This window comes from Abramis brama (assembly GCF_963993115.1).
Source record: "Abramis brama genome assembly, chromosome: 23".
NCBI lineage: Eukaryota > Metazoa > Chordata > Actinopteri > Cypriniformes > Leuciscidae > Abramis > Abramis brama.
Window position 1 is genome coordinate 9,421,840 of NC_139985.1, and position 16,795 is coordinate 9,438,634.

Genomic DNA, 16,795 nt, shown 5'->3' on the forward strand with positions numbered 1-16,795 from the left:
ATGAAAATGCAATATTATTCTGCTTTAATCGCCCCTATCTTCAGTTGAGATGTTCAGAACTGCACCATATTTCATGTGTATGATTAACTTGACATCCTCTGGGGGTATGCTAAGTTTCGTAGAATTTCATCCATGGGGGGGTATAAAATAAATTCATTTATGTGCACATTTAGTGACTGTACACTCATCGGCCTGTAGATGGTGGTGTTGAGCGAAGGGTTGCTGGTTTAGGATGATACTGTCACTAAGGTTGCCAACTGTCCCGAATTAGGCATGACGTCCCGCATTTTGGGCCTAATTTATTTGTCCCTTGCGTGACCTCCCGTGTCCCGTTTTTTGACAAGCTGATAAACCACTGACTGATACAACAGCAACAGCAGCAGTGCTGACCACGACACTTGAGAATCATCACCGACACCTGTCATCATCCAATCACAGCTTTTTTTAATCACTGTTTTGAGACAAATCATTGTTTGATTTGCGAACATCCTCTGCCGTCTGGTCGCTTCCGCTTCAAGCCGGACTCGTCTCGCGCTAACTGTAATTTCCTTTCACTGTCCACGTTTTGATTTCGGCTAATCAATTTTGGCGAATGCAAACAACGTGATTATTGTTCATGAGTCTAACATCCAGCCACGCAAGAAAACATGTAATCTACCTGAGGGAATAATATGCTCAAAAAACATTTCTGATTATTATTAATGTTTTAAAGCTTTTAGAAAGTACATAGAAAGCTTTTGTAACATTATCTTAACTGTCACTTTTGATTAATGTAATGCATCCTTGCTGAATAAAAGTAGGCAATTACTTTCTTTATTTTTCCCCCCAAAAAATAATCTTACTAACCCCAAACTTTTGAACTGTAAGCCTAGTGTATAATGTTAAAAAAGCTTTCTATTTTAGATAAATGCTGTTATTTTGAACTATGGTTTGTTTGTAATGTGACTTTTTTCATGTATGACATTAAAATTATTTTTAGAATTAAATACATAAATAGGTTAAGCAATACAAATGTGTTTATGTCTGATAACCTTTTAAACACAAACTTAACTGCAGACACTGAAATGACGTACACTGTGTGATACAGTACAAATATTTTGAGTGTCCCTCATTTTCCTATAAATAACCACGATTGTCCCGCATTTTCCTTTTCTGAAGTTGGCAACCCTAACTGTCACACACACACACATGCAGGAATACAAACAAACGCAAGCATGCACACACACTGACATCCACACGCACAGACACACACCCATACACACACACATACAAATCCACATGCACAGACACACACACAAACACACACGCGCACACACATGTACGCACGCATACATACACGCACAGACACACACACACACACACACAGACACACACATACACAAACACACACACATACACACACACACAGACAGACATGCACATACTACTACTTTTTTTAGGTATATACATAAACACGCAATACAGCCAAATTGCTCCACGTCATTTCTTTTTGTGGAAAGCCAGTGCAGGCCTGAGCGGCGGTCATATTTTGTACCGCCATGCGGTACATCTAGTTATTTTCACTATTGGTCTCTTTTGATTTGCCCTGCACATTGTAAAGAAACGCATAAAAATTGCAGATCTGTGAGTCACTTCGAAACAAGATTAAATAGGTCAGCACCAGATTGTGTGTAATTGCTATAAGCTGTGGGATCAATGCACGGAGAGCCCATCATGTGGAGTGCTTGTTGTGGTGCTAAAATCAGAATGCTGGGGTCGTCCTGCAGCTGTCCAAACAGCAACAACCCTGTGCTTCTCCTAACTGGACCTCACTGGCCTGGAAGAATTATGTTTCTTTGTTGCATGTTGTATGAACTTGAAATTTAATTCAAGACCAAGAAATGATTGCAACAGCACATGATACGACTAAGTTGTTATTGATCAACAAAGAGAAACTTTGAACCAAAGAAAGATAAATTGAAAATGATGAAATGTAGCATCAACCAGTTAGAAGAACATTTGTTAGTCATCAAAACCTTGGAGAGCACTTCAAAACAGAAGACTTGACGGTTATATATACAGAGTGTAATGAGTGGGTGGGTGTAGTACAAGAAAGATTACAGGAATCCAGGTTTGGCAAAGATTCATTTTGGAATTAACACAAGCTCCAGCTTGAAGAAAACTAGAATAAGTGGAGACCCAGATGTAACTTGGCTTCAGTTTGCTGTGGCTGGTTCTGATTGAACGCTTCAGTCATGATTTCCATTTCCTCACCCAACCCCCCCCAATCCTTGAGGTAAAGGTTTCTGTATCTCAATAAAGCAATTGGAGTTTTTTCAGCATCTACATTGTCTACTTATGGGTGACTTATTTCACTTTTAGTAGTATTTAAAATGTTTGATATCAGAACAAATGTTCACATGAGGCAAATATGTCGCATTAATTGGTCAGGCATGATTCTTGCACACTTTTTGTATTTTCTTTACCACTTGTGTCTTTTACCTCCCCATATTTTTGTGCTTACCCACAGAGGGGGCAATTGAGGCGATTGTCATTGACTCTGCCACGCAGGCAGCTGGCACAGAAGATGTGGTAGCAGTCCAGAAGACACGGTCGGCTGTATTGCTCATGACACAGGTGACAGACGAGGGGATGGAGCCTGTAATAGTCTGGATCCCACTGGTCATCGTGAGAGAAGATGATTCCTCCTGCCATCTGTAAAAAACAGCGAATACCTTTAAGTATTTGGGATAGTTCGAAATGAATATTACTATAATTATATCCAATGTCTCTGCTTTTTTTTTAAATCCGGAATTAGTTAAACAATTTTTTAAAGAATAGCTATAATCTAGTTTTGTGGGACATTAAATACCAGTTTGCTTTTCTGAATTTCTACAATAACATCAATTAAAACAAATAAAATAAAATAATCTGCATTTCTTAAAATACTTTTTTATTCAAACTAATAATTATAACATTAGAATCTTGTTCTCTCTCTGACAAGTTGGGTTGGAAATAAAAACAAGACAAAAGGCAAATTGTCATAAATAAAAACACATTAATAAATCAAATCTAAACAGTCAAATCTATAGACTAGTGTTCTAATATAATCACTTTTAAATACAGTGAGTGATATAGAAAAATCAATCAGTAAACGGTGCTATAAATTCTTCATGTAAATCCATCTTTCTCATGATTTTACTTCAAAATTAGTCTTTTATTGAAGCAAAGCAGTTCACATAACACTATATGCAATTTTAAAAAAAGCCTTACCTGATCAAAAACAAACAACAATGCGGTCCGATATTAGTTTGCAAATTTGTTAATCCAAACATACTGCAAAAGTGGCATTATGAACTCCATAATGTGGCCAACAAGACAAATCTCTGTCTCTCTGAGTGCTTGAGTGCATGTAAAGACAGTTCTCATTTCCTCTCCACAAGCAAAACGCAGTCGCTCGCTCAGTAAATTTGGCTTGGTTCAGGAGGGGCCAGTGGATTAACACTATGGTCTTGACCACTATCTACAGCTGGAATGACAGTAATGCTGGGACTCTTTAACAGGAGCCTGATGCCAGGCAGCTGACTATGATGGAGGGGAGGGGAACTGAATGCAAAAGGAGAGACTAAGGAGGTTGCCAAAGGTAAAGCTGAACTGCAGTCTGACAATATGCGAAACCAGAGCCATACCCTGTAAGGGTATTAAATAATAATACTTTTATTTGTGCAATAGGATATCAATGGTCTCTTAAGTTATTGTTTTACTTTTACCAATAGTTTAATAGCCTATATGTTCATATTGTCTGCCTATATGTCCTGATTATATTTGAGCTATATATATCATATATCAAGTCTTTCCAATAAGCCATGTGAATTAGTCATCTCAATGACACATAAAAATAGTAAGTCTTGATCATTTTTTACAATTTATTTCGAGCGATTTTTCCACTTAACAACATACTTTAGACAAGGCATAATATTAGGTACAAATGAATAAAATGGCTATTTTCATGATCCAGTGGCTGTACTAATCAATCTCCGAATAACTGATTCTATCGATTGTGTTTGGAATAGATTATAACGGGAAGTTTTCAATGCGCATGCGCTCCCTCTCCTCTCTCTTTCTGCCAAACTGTCGGCCATGGCCCCGATTGTGAGTACGAGCAAATTTTCTGAGAAACGGCAAAATACGTTTTGTCACGTCCCTCCAGGCTCGCAGAAATCAGTGAATATTAAAGGCGAATCATGGAGCGTTTGAGTGATTTGATTAACGGAAGAATGTGTGCATCAGTGTTGTTTTTAAAAGCGTTTGTTTACCGGAGGTCTGGAGGGAGGCCTGCTCGTGAGCAACCACGTTGTAGCAACGTCCAGTTAGCAGATTAGCATTTCTCATAGAACCGACACAGGATAACTACTATAATACTGAACGTTTCTCGAAAATACTGGTGTATCGAAATGTAGATGATTATATTTTTTTGTATTTAGTTTTTAAAGCAATTTCCTAGCCAAATAATTAAAACCACGAAGCTAACTTAGCCAAAAATGATATGCCTGCGTTGGAGATTTAATTTCACGTTTACCTCAACGTTTTTAAACCCATTTCGTTATTGCTTTAAAATATGTGTAACCGTAGGTCGTTGTCATATATGCTGTCAGATTCCCGTTTTGCTAGAACTATTTTTAATGAATGATCGGAGAAACGTGGTTGATTCATGTAGATGTATTTGCATGAATTCAGCCATCCAGATATTTTTTATGGAAACACTGATCTCTATTGATTTCATCCTGTGTTTTTGATTGTGTCTCACAGAAAAAGCAGGTGACCAAGGGTGGGAAGAAGAAAAAGCAGGTCCTAAAGTTCACCTTGGACTGCACCCACCCTGTGGAGGATGGCATCATGGATGCTGCTAACTTTGTAAGTGTACACTAGTTTTCTGATGCATAGTGCACACAAAACTGGAAATCGCCAATCAGATTACCTGACTGACAAGCCATTTTGAGTGTTGTGTATGTTTTTAAAGTTTGCATGAAATGAAATTTCATCCCATCCATTTTAAATGCATGTTATATATCTTATTGTGAATATTTCATCCTTGCATACGTTTTATTTTTTTCAACCTTGTAATGTTTAATCAAAATATCAGAACTGGATCTTTTTTATGTACACATGTAAAACTGCATTTCCTGCTTGTATCCATTTCAGGTAGGCCTGCCCTTAAATGGCACATAAAACAAAAATATAATTTGTCTGTTATAGAGCTGCAACTAATGATTATTTTGATAATCGATTAAATCTGTTGGTAGTTTTTTTTATTATTTGGAGGAGAAATATAATTTATTATACATTAAAAATATTTAAATAGATTAATTTTAATCCACTATTTTAAACTATTTTATTCCATATGCTGCCCAGTGCTGTCCTCCAAACAATGTGTAATGTAAAGTCTATGAAAACATATATAGTTAATGTATCTATGTAGGCTATGCTGTAGGCTCACACACATTCACTCATCTGAACATAGTAATTATATTACATAAATGGGCTACTCCAACAATATTTCCTTTTACTGTTACTGCTCTCATAAATATGATTACTTGTTACATGTCAAATTTTAAAACTACACTTAATTTCTAACAAAAAAAATGTATTTTAGCAGGGTGTCTGCAGGGTCTTAAAAGTTATTCAATTTAACTCCATGTAGGGCCCTATGAAATCCGTTTCATTTTTTCTCAAATTCCGTTTTATTTTATTTTTTTCAAATTCCGTTTTTTTGGATTTATTTTTAGCCCTTTCGGATTTTTCGGATTTGTTTGTTTTCTTTTCACTTCTAAGCAGTATTGACCTTTAAAAATTCAGTTACACACTCACAATTCAGCTTTTTTATTTAAACTGTTAATGTATTCAGCAAAGCACATTCAAAATTCGGCCAAACCTTCAACAAATCTCTGGCCAAAAATAACAGTAACATGAAGGTAACAGTTACAAGGTAGGATTGATGAATATTAAATTAAAGATTAAATTGGCCTTTAAATCATTTTTCACAAAAAAATGTTTTATAAAAAGACAAACCTCACATATTTAAGCCTTTATATCATTTTTATAAAAAGAATGAGTCAAAAAAGATAAATTACTGACATTTACAAATACAATGCACATTAGCTTATCTTTTATTATTACTGGTAAAATTCGGTCTGATTTTCCCGTGGCGTCTGTCGTTGCTATGCAACCATGCACTGCGCTCTCCACAATGACAAAGAAGTTTTAGTAGCTAATAGATTTCCACCACCGAAAAACGATTTATTTACGGAGATATAAGATTTATTTACGGAGAAGAGAAAAACACCCGTAGTGTTTGTGGTGCACCCCCCATCCTTTATGTTGACTGAGCTCTCAATGTTGTTACAGAAAGGGTGAAGTTGATATGTTGGTTCTTGTCACATGAACTGCGGTGCGCTTGCGGCATTCTGAAAAGTTGAGGTGTTTTCATCTCGCTGCGCCTGGCTTCAATTATGAGCGCGCTTGCCGTGCGCCTACATTTGAAATAACGTTAACGAACTTGAGCACGCAAAAGACACGACATGTGACCGGCCCCTTGACGAGCTAGTTACCTCCAATCAGGCCACGGAGACCCCTGCCATAGACAGTAAAAGATACGCAGCAAGAAGAAACACTAGTGGTTCACGCTTACACTCATACTGAAAAGCGCGCTGTTTGCATCCCTTTATATTAACTGTATTGACAGATGTCTCTATATATGGCTCTGGATTTAGGTAGAGACCTTTCTATGTTTGTTTTAAACTGAAAAAATGAGAAGGAAGTAAAAAAACAACAACAAATATATAACAAAATATATGCAAATTCCGTGCGTATAAGAGAATTCCATTTTCATGTGTAAATTCCGTGATTCCGTCCGTGTTTTCCGCATCACGGAAATCATAGGGCCCTATCCATGATTCCTGTATATAGCCTGTTTAGGCATAATTGCTGCGCTCCTATTCTACCGCGCTCTGTCTGTTAGACGCGTATGTGCGCACTGGCGCTCGTTCATTGAAATCTGTGAAGAAAGATGCTCGTTGTCAGAATATGCAAAATGGCAATACTTTGTTTTGTCCATAGAAATGGGTTTTTCACTTCTGTAAAGCGATGTGACTGGCTTATGGTTTCCCAGGCACAGCGCGCAGACGTGACTAATCGATAATCAAATTCATTGTCGATAATAACCGATTTTATCGATTAGTTGTTGCAGCCATAGTCTGTTAATGGCTTAAATAAGTGGCAAAGTGTACTTGTACTGATAGTTAAGTCTCTGTAAGTGTCTAGTCTAATTTTTCATTCATTCTGTAAAATTGATTTTGATTTTAATTGTCAAAATAACTGATGGATGTTTGTGCAGCTGTGATAAATGTGGGGACAGGGGTTGATGGCTTGCTGTTGTATTTCTGTATGATCTTATATAGGCATGTCTGTATGTCTCTCTCTTTAGGAACAGTTCCTTCAGGAGCGCATCAAAGTAAATGGGAAAGCTGGTAACTTGGGAGGTGGTGTGGTCTCCATCGAAAGGAGCAAAAGCAAAATCACAGTGACATCAGAGGTCCCCTTCTCTAAAAGGTGAGTCTGAGATTAGAGATCCACTTTCCTGAAGTTAAATTCTTAGGAAGGGATGCTAACTATTAGCTTATTGCTGTTATTACCCTGTGACCATTATGTTGAAAATTTAGGTAAGTTAAAACTAAAATGAGATGTAAAAGTAGTCAAGATAATGGATCTGAAAAATTCTGTACATATTACCAAACGGCAAGAGAAAATTTGTGTACTTTATATGGTCTTTTGCCATTATCACTCTGTTGCTGTTATTTCCAATGCAATCCAGTTTCCTTTATTAGTACATGTACAGTATTTATCAATCTTAGTTCATATTAATCTCAACATTTCCTAATACATTTTTAACATAAAAAATTGTATCTGTTAACAGTAATGCACTGCGAATGTACCTAACCTTAGCAAAGGTTAATAAATGCTGTAAAAATTTATTAAAATATATTGCCTACTACAGTTAATTTAAGTTAATGCATTAATTTTAACAAATAAGACTTAATTGAAAAGTGATAACGAAATCTTATATTTCCTGCACCGTGAATATGGTCATGCACGTTTTGCACGTTTTTTCTGTTGATTGGTCAGGTAAGCTGTTGATAGAATGCTGTATAGTAATTTTGTAAGATGTTTGATCATTTGTGGTGAACAAGGTGAATTGAACGGTGCAATATATATATATATATATATAAAGCGCCGTTGTTGTGTAAATGAAATGCATAGTTTTCCATTTTTAGATTAAAACGGTGTTGTGCAAACAGCCCCTTAGTCATCAAAACTGGATAGATGTCAATGAAAAAACATTTTTTCTCTGTAAATCAGTGTCCGTTTTTATGAATTAAATTGTTGTCGAATCATAAGCGTACACATTTTGCAAACTCTGCACTGTAGCTTAAATGTAAATGTCGTCATTGACTAAACAGCCCATATTCTGCAAACTGAAAGTGTTGTGTACTGCCAATTCAGTCATTGAGATGTTTATGGCGCTTTTCCACTGCATGGTACGGCTCGGTACGGTTCGACTCGGCGCGGAACGGTTCGGCTCGCTTCGCTTTTCCACTGCGTGGTACGACTCGGTACGGCACGGTTCGGTTCGCTTTAGCTCGGTTGCTTTTCCACTGCAGTTAGTACCGCTTCAAAGTGGGTGGGACTGATCGTTATAGTTGCCGTCTCTACTGCCATGACATCATCATATTAAATGCGAATTTTTCATTCCGTGTTTCCCTATCCACTCCTCGGCAACCAACAAGAGGCACGTCTGCACCCCGTCCACTGACCACGATTCAGCCATTTCTTTTTTTGAAGTTTATACTTTTAAAACAGGCGCTACAGTGTTGGCTGTTGTCTACTGGCTATTTAAATCTAGCGGGTTTAGTGTCTCGTGTCGTAAATACAATGACGCTGGTAGTGATGATTCTGTCTGACCAATCAGTGATCTGCAGTGTTTTCACGTCACATTTTAGTATCGGTACGGTAGGCTTGGAACATCAACAGAGGTGGTACCATTTAAAGCGAGCCGAAGCGAGTCGTGCCGTGCCGTACCGTACCATGCAGTGGAAATGCGCCATAAGTGAGCCGTACCGAACCGAGCCGTACCGTACCATGCAGTGGAAAAAAAAAGCGCCAAAGCGTGCCGTGCTGTTTTGATGCGTCTGGATGCTGAATTCCAGCCTGCTTACTAGAAAGGGCTTTTCAGGAGAGCTGTTATAATATTAAAAACATAAAGCAACCCATACTGTGGCTTTAATGTCAGCTTTACCATTGTTAGTGTGTTGGATATACAGTATTAAATCATTTTGAGAGTGGTCATTAAATCACTTTTATTTTGCAGTGGCTTAGAAGTTAATTGTTTAATTGGTGTAATTCGGATACATTACTATGATCTTTGTGTAATGACTATTATTATTCCACTTATACTGTGGAAAATCAAACAAGGCATTTACAAGGCATTACATGAAGGATGCACCGATATTACAATTTTGGTCGATACGGATAATCCTATATATTTGTAAGCTGGTAACCGATATATTGGCCAATAAATCTAAAACAAAAACAAGACTCCCCATTGAAATCCATGTACACAATTATAATATTCTCATAATTTTATGTAGCCTATGTGACCGACTCGAGTTGCACTTAACTGTTTTCCTTTTTTGAAGCGTTTCAAATCTTATTTCAAGCAATTAAAAACCATCATGGTGAACATCTGAAGTGTCTCAGTTGAAGGAAATAATCCATTATTTATCGGCTTGAGTATATCTGCTAAATTTGCATATTGGGCTGATAACAATAACAGCTGACCAATGAACGTATATCGATATGGTAGCCGATATATCATGCATCCCTAAAATACATATTAATTATTGTATTGCTGCTGCTTTTTAAATATTGCATCACTTTTTTTCTTCTCTTTGTGGCATGTCATCTACATCTTGTCCTTGAAGCAAGATTTGATTAAGACCTTTTTGATTACCATAGGGATTGTTTTTTTGTTTTTTTTGCCCAGTAAAACAAATGGCGTGAATACAAAGTAGTTACTTATAAAACCTTTATCTATATTTATAAATAGTGACTTTTACCAATGTTCCGTAACAACATTGAAAGCTCAGTCAACATAAAGGATGGGGGTACACCACAAACAATACGGGTGTTTTTCTCTTCTCTGTAAATAAATCTTGTAGCAGAGCTACAGCAAGCGTTTTTCGGTGGTGGAAAGTATTTGTAGTTTTTAAATGCACATGGGAAGAGGCTGTAAACTCAGACTTCTTTAGTGTTTATGTCCATATTACCATATAATTTGAAACTCAATGCCATTTGTGAATGGTCACACTTAAGTGTTTATTTGTTGTCTTCAGGTACCTTAAGTATCTCACCAAGAAGTACCTCAAGAAGAACAACCTGCGTGACTGGCTGCGTGTAGTAGCGAACACCAAGGAGAGCTATGAACTGCGCTACTTCCAGATAAATCAGGATGAGGAGGAGGAAGACGACGAAGATTAAATAATTCCATGCCACTCTTTTGTAAATTCAATAAATTTTCAAAAGAAATCGGTTTCTTTGTGTCTGGTGTGCTCATTTTAGTATGTTCAATTGTGTCTTTTGCTCTGATGGTGCAAAAGTGCTGGCAAAATCAATTTGATTTATAATTATCCATTTTCTTTCTATTTTTAGAACAACAGAAGTCTGTTCCTTTATGTTCCATTAAAAGCATATAAAGACTCTTACCACTAGTCAGACAGGAACAATAATTTCCATAGCAACTGAAGTTTGTGCACTCAAAGGGTTCAGAGAGTTCATTTCAGGGAACAACTTAAACCGGCATGAAATGGTTGATTGTTTTAGCTGATCTCCCAAGCTTGTGCTCAACTCTTAGGACCAGCTGAAAAGTGTCTAAAACCACACTAGACAGGGAGACCAGCAAACCAGCTTAGGTTGGTTTATGCTGGTTTCTACTCCGACGTTTTGAATTGTTCTTGATTGTTGCAGCGTATTCTCAACCTTATTTTAAATGTCTTGTTTTATTACGTAGAGCGTCTGACAGCAGTATCCTTGGCAACGGCTCGTGATTCGCGGATTGTCCTGAAGGAGGTTCACAAGAATAAATTGAATGTTTATTTACTTTAAAAATAATTACATTTCGTTTAAATAACAGAAACCTGTTCATTTTTTGTTCACCCAAAATGCGAAAGCAGAATGACAGCCTCAGTCATCATTCACATTTATAAAATTGCAAGAAGATGCATTGAAAGCGAATGGTGACCGAGACTTTTTTTTTTTTTTTTTAAGCGAACCGTCCCTTTAAAACGTCAATAAACTCCGGCGTCAGATTTGTGCGTTCAGCCGTGACCTTGAATGTATAATTTGGTCGACCTAAATTTGTAAAATAAAAAAAAGCAGGACAACTATTTTTTTTCTCCCCCAGCTCTTATTATGTGTTTCCCTCGCCTGACTGAAAAGGGATTGTGAGGGAACTTTCTCCCGTGTGTCTCCCTGTATAACCTCGCATTCCTCGAACTTGAGCGGGAAAAGGGCAATGCCAGCGCGAGACGGGTGCACGCGCCGCCACTCTCAGCACTAGTTAAGCTGGTTACCAGCAGAAAAGCACTAACTAGTTGTGTCGGGAAACTATGGGATGGATTGCCATGGCAACCGACCAGACGTCACAATCTGGGCATGTGTGTTCCATTTTTGTCTCTTTCTTATTTTCAGACTGGAGGATTTGGATAGAGAAGAGGGAGAAAGGGAAAGATGTTTTAAAACAGGGCAGCCATCTTTTATTTTATTGAGAGCATATTAAAAGATTTTTTTTTACCTCACCTTTAGTAGACGTCTCCTCTGAATCTGAAAATCTGGGCATTGAGAGGGTTAAGTTTCAGGACTTTATCCCTGTATCTCGGATGTGATTTTCTTGTTATGCGGTAAAGATGCCCGGATCGCTAAGCAATGAAGATGAGGGGCAAGACGATGTGGATTTTGAGGACGACGTGCCAGGTGAGGGGGTAAAGAGTCACAGGGGAGGGAGAGTTCTGCCCTTCACAACTGCGCTGCTACGCCTAGTTGAATGCGGAGGAAAAGGGGCTTGACGCGCGTGCGATTTATTATAGTCTCAGTAGCTTCTGTTCTCACACCGGACACTGTTCGTCCAAAAATAACGGTACACTGCCCGACTGTATTTGAGTCATTAAAGCGCGACTGTCCTCCAGCAGACCATCAGTCTGCGATTCTCATTTCTCAGCTATGCTCGTATCCCTTCATCCGACGGGTTGTTTTTACAGGCGCATTTGTCTTTGCATATAAATGAGTTATGCATGCACCCACTGTCTTTTTTTTTCTTTCCAGTCTGGCTGCTCTGATATTGCACCCACTGTGCACAATGATATCTTATTGTAAAATATTGTAAAAATAGTATGCAAGACCGAGCTGTTATGATTTATGCATCGTTTATTGCTGATCTAAACACACACAAAAAAGGGAGCATCATCAGTTTCCCAAAAAGGTGTTATGGTATTCCTCCGAGGGATATTTAAGGGCTGATGGTGACAAAGCTTCTCTGTGGTCACACTGCCTTGTAAAAGTAGTGCATGTGCTTGACAGAGCCACGTGTGACAGGAAAACATCAGCTACAATGATCCTCTGCCTCTGTGGTCTATTGGACACAGACTTTAGCCAAGACGGTCCACAGTATCTTATAAGAGTTTGATTTCTACACTGTAAAAATACAGTGGGGATTTTATAGGTTTGGTGATTTTAGATTTTGCAGTTGGATTATATAATGATACAACCCTATTTGATTTATCATTAATCTGTTTGTTACTGTAAAATGTACTGATAATGATAGGCTACAGTTCATCAGAATTGGAATTACAGTGTAGACTTGTGGTGTTGCCTGAAAGAGGGGTATTTGCTTAATTTAAATGAACGTATGTAACATTTTTTGTGTGCAAAAGCTGCTTTACAGATGTTATTCTTCACGTTGATGCTGGGCATTTGGTTCTCTGGTAATATTCAAGGTTAACTCCAAAGCCAACCTTATCCATGGGTTCATCACTGCTGTTGACAATCTCTGTTTGACTGTATTCTTATGATGTCACACTGTCTGTTTATGCTTCTTGTGTAGGTGGAAGGCATGCATCTTATTGAAAAAAAGACTCATCAATCTTGTTTTTTTTTTCCTGATAGATTGGTCTCAAAAGCCATAGATTGTGAGAGCATGGTTCTCAGTGGTGTGATCGAGAAGCCGTGTAGTAAAGATCCAGTTCTGCCTGCATGCCTGCCTTTTATACATTCATGGCCCTCAGTTCAATAAAATCAATACATTTATAGTTTTTCGCTCACAGCTCGGTCTAGGCTGCCTCTGAATTAGTCACAAATTAATCACGTGACCGACCTGAGCACGACTATCTCATTTGCGCCCCAATCACGTATTTACCTTCTTCTTTTTTTTTTTACTAGGCAGCAACATGCCAGAGATGAAGCTGCTGCGGGCTGCAAATGGTTTGAAATAATGTGCAGTATGCAGAAGAATTAATAATTGAGAAATAATTTATGAGCCAGCATGCTCTTTCCGTGTAGACAGTAAGCCCCCGCTATGTGCTAAAAATGAGAAATCTATGCAGTGCAGGACTAGCCAGGATTTTTGGGTTATGCTGTTTAGTCCCATTCATTGCTTTCATTGTGCAGGCCAGAACACGTTAACTGGTTCCTATTCTGAGTTGGCTGATTAATTTTTGGTGAGATTGTTAAATACAACTTGAATTTAGCTAATATTTAAGATGTGAAATGAGCTTTTTAATTAATTAGTTGCAAACCACTGCATAATAATTCCTGTACAATACGATTACATTCAAACAATTCATCTCTAGCTTCTCCGCAAAGAACCGTAAAGCATATTTTTCTTTATTTTGAATTCATTACAGTGAAGCTAAGATGCAGTAATGTGATAGGACTTACATTGAGAATGCATAGTAGGCCATCGAAGTGAGATTTGCAAACAGTACTGTTGTGTTTCACTGCAGAACACATGACTGGTGCCCACAGTAGGAGCAATGAAGTGATCACTGGTGCATGCCCTAAACGCAGATACAAAGAAACAAACGGATGATTTATAAGAACGTTAAGAGAATGAAACGTGACAAAGAATTCAAAAGCAAGTTCAAAATCTGCATGTTATTTCACCTCCATCGGATTCGGTTAATGGATGTGCATCAGCTCTGTTAAGATATGTACATTTTAATCAGGTACTTTTAAATTGTTGCAACTTGACTCCACATTCCTCGTGTTCCACATCAGGAACAAAGGACGGAGCGGCTCCAGAGAGAAAGAGTGATTTTTTCCCAGATTTCCAAAGGTTTGCAGTCTCAAAATTCGTAGCAAATTCAATGGATAATTTATCCACAAATTAAATTCTCTAATTTACTCGATCTCATGTCGTTCAAAACCTGTATGACTTTTCTGTAGATCGCAAAAAAGAAGATATTTTGAAAAGATGTTTTTTTGTTTTTCCATACAATGAAAATCAGTGGGGTCCAATGTTGTTTTGGACCCCATTGACTTTCATTATATGGGCAAAAACATTATTTTGTGTACTGTTTAGAAGAAAGAAAGTCATGTAGGTCTGGAATGACATGAGGTGAGTAAAATGATGATAAAAAAGATAATTTCCTGCTCTGTTCTTGTTGGCTTGTTACGTCGTGCCCCAATAATGCGAGTAAGAGTTCTGTTTGTGGTGACTCTCATTAGGACGCATTAGGGTGAATCTGATCCAAAGTCATTTGAGTGTTTTTTGCCTCCTCTATTTCCTCCACTCACAGTCTGGTTTTCTTTTACATAGTCTTATCTTTGAAATTGAAAGATTATCATGAGCTTCCCTCTGCTCATCACTCTGATTGGTGGGGGTTATTTTTGGAAGCTGCGCTGTGAAAGCTGACACCCCTTCCTTCTTTGCTGGAGTTTGTGCATGCGTGTAAATCATTGTTGCATCACACACATATGTCTGTGTGTCATCAGACTCTACAGAGTGTGTCAAATTAAACCATCTTATGAATTTTACCAACAAATTACTGGAGTATAGAATATGCATGCTGGAATAAAATAATTAGAGCATCTAAACTCAATTTCAGTGCCTTTGTTCTAGTTTTATGGGTTATTAGGGCATTAATTTTAGACCACTTTGCTTGTGTACTCGCAAGTTTTGCCACTATGTATGTCTTTGCAAAGCAAAGCAAAGGATTGTGAATCAGCCTTGGACTTGGAGAAAGGATATAGTCTTCAGAAAGTAGAGATAGCGCCTATAAAAGTTGAAGGTCTCAATGAGGGGGTGTTCTAACCATGCTGTCTCATCACATTAACGGTGGGGGCACTATTAACATACACACTCTGTCAGACAGCTAATGCATTTTCCTGTAAACGTTCCCCTTCTTAACAGCGAGCCCGGCCTTGAATCCCATCTCTAATGGAGTGTGGCAATGACCCAGCCCTTGTTACAAGGTCAAAGTTACCCCAATGTCCGTGCTTAGCTGACACAGAAATGTATGGCTGCATGTCATGACATTTTCAGGCTTGGTACCAGTTAGCAAATGGCAGCAGCACAGCTTTTAAACACCTGGCGGTTCCTGGCCGAGGCTCTGTTTACCCGGGAACATAGCACAGAACGTGACCGCCTATTGCAGCAACTTCGGGATGCAAAAATAGCATTCTCTTTGCATATTAAATGGGAATTTAATAAAGTCTTAACATTGAAAAAAAAAACCACACTTCAGCTTATTTGTATTGATATATTAATAGTCACATTGGTTTGATTTATAAATGTGAATTTTCACCTTAAAAGTCAGATGACAATGTGAAACCTTTGCCAGATATCCCCACTTCAAGAGTGCTGTGTTGCATCACCGCGACTGTAAGTGAGAAATGAATGAAGACGAGATGTGAGCTTGATGCGCCTGGCAGGCAGCAGACATATTCTGCCGACATGAAAGAGCCTCCCTGTGAGATGTACTGCAGACGCACTGCCCTAAATATCTGTCATCTCACAGGCAACTGCTCTGTTTATGTGCGGTAGAAGATTGAAATAAGAAAAAGCCTCCCAGCAGCTGACAGAAAGATGGGGAGCTCTGTATTTTACGTGAGTAAATACCCGGAATGCCCTGTAGGGCTGCAAGCTGGGCTTGAACCGCGTAGGGGCTGCTCTCACCGGAGCTGAAGTCCTCAAACAGTAGCAGCTAAATGAAGGTTAAGTGGATTTTGAGGATAGCATCCAAGAGGCTGGGAAAGCCCCATCTCTGGCAGCTCCCACGGGGCATGGTGGGCTGCGGGACAGGGCTTTAGCTGATTGACTCCACCACACGCGCTGCATATTTCATGGGCCGCCGTCTGAGCTGACGATAGACAGTCGGCAGGAGTCGTGCCGTAGAGCTTCGGTTGCAAAGGATGCCTCACTGATGTCTTTTTTTTATTTTTTTTTAGCTTAGCTTTTTTGACAGCGTGGCATTATTGAAGTGTTACAGTGAATGTGCTGCTAGACAGTAGTTTTTTTGTTTACAGTGAGAGATTCACAGTTCAGCAGGTGGCAGAGACCTCACCTCTCTATTTTCACTCCCTTTTCAGTGTGTCAACTAAAATCTTTGCTTTTCCTCTAAAAGGAGTCTCCGCTTCACAGGCAAGCCCCCAGCAGAAGACAGACAGACAGACAGATAGATAGACAGAAAGACAGACAGACAGACAGACA

General features: G+C 38.5%; 3 protein-coding genes across 7 annotated transcripts in view; 2 read left to right on the forward strand and 1 right to left on the reverse strand.

Moving 5' to 3' along the window:
- The window catches only part of rnf207a (ring finger protein 207a), a 30,011-nt gene extending 18,050 nt beyond the window's left edge, over positions 1-11,961 (reverse strand). For 2 of the 4 annotated variants that reach the window (XM_084100085.1, XM_084100083.1), the window contains exons 1-2: positions 3,253-3,612; positions 2,504-2,694 (exon numbers count right to left, since the gene is read on the reverse strand). In XM_084100085.1, the coding sequence (XP_083956211.1) occupies positions 2,504-2,694 (191 nt within the window). In that variant the 5' untranslated portion in view covers positions 3,253-3,612. Of the gene's footprint in view, positions 1-2,481; positions 2,695-3,252; positions 3,613-11,889 lie in introns of those variants that run through there. The other 2 variants (XM_084100084.1, XM_084100082.1) reach the window with 2 other exon arrangements.
- rpl22 (ribosomal protein L22) lies at positions 4,077-10,624 on the forward strand. Its single transcript, XM_084100087.1, has 4 exons — positions 4,077-4,131; positions 4,789-4,893; positions 7,463-7,587; positions 10,428-10,624. Exons 1-4 carry the CDS (start codon positions 4,120-4,122, stop codon positions 10,570-10,572), a joined length of 387 nt encoding a protein of 128 aa, XP_083956213.1. The 5' UTR covers positions 4,077-4,119; the 3' UTR covers positions 10,573-10,624.
- chd5 (chromodomain helicase DNA binding protein 5) overlaps positions 11,785-16,795 on the forward strand; it is a 40,722-nt gene continuing 35,711 nt past the window's right edge. For both annotated transcript variants that reach the window (XM_084100080.1, XM_084100081.1), the window contains exon 1: positions 11,785-12,063. In XM_084100080.1, the coding sequence (XP_083956206.1) occupies positions 11,997-12,063 (67 nt within the window). In that variant the 5' untranslated portion in view covers positions 11,785-11,996. The remainder of the gene's footprint in view (positions 12,064-16,795) is intronic.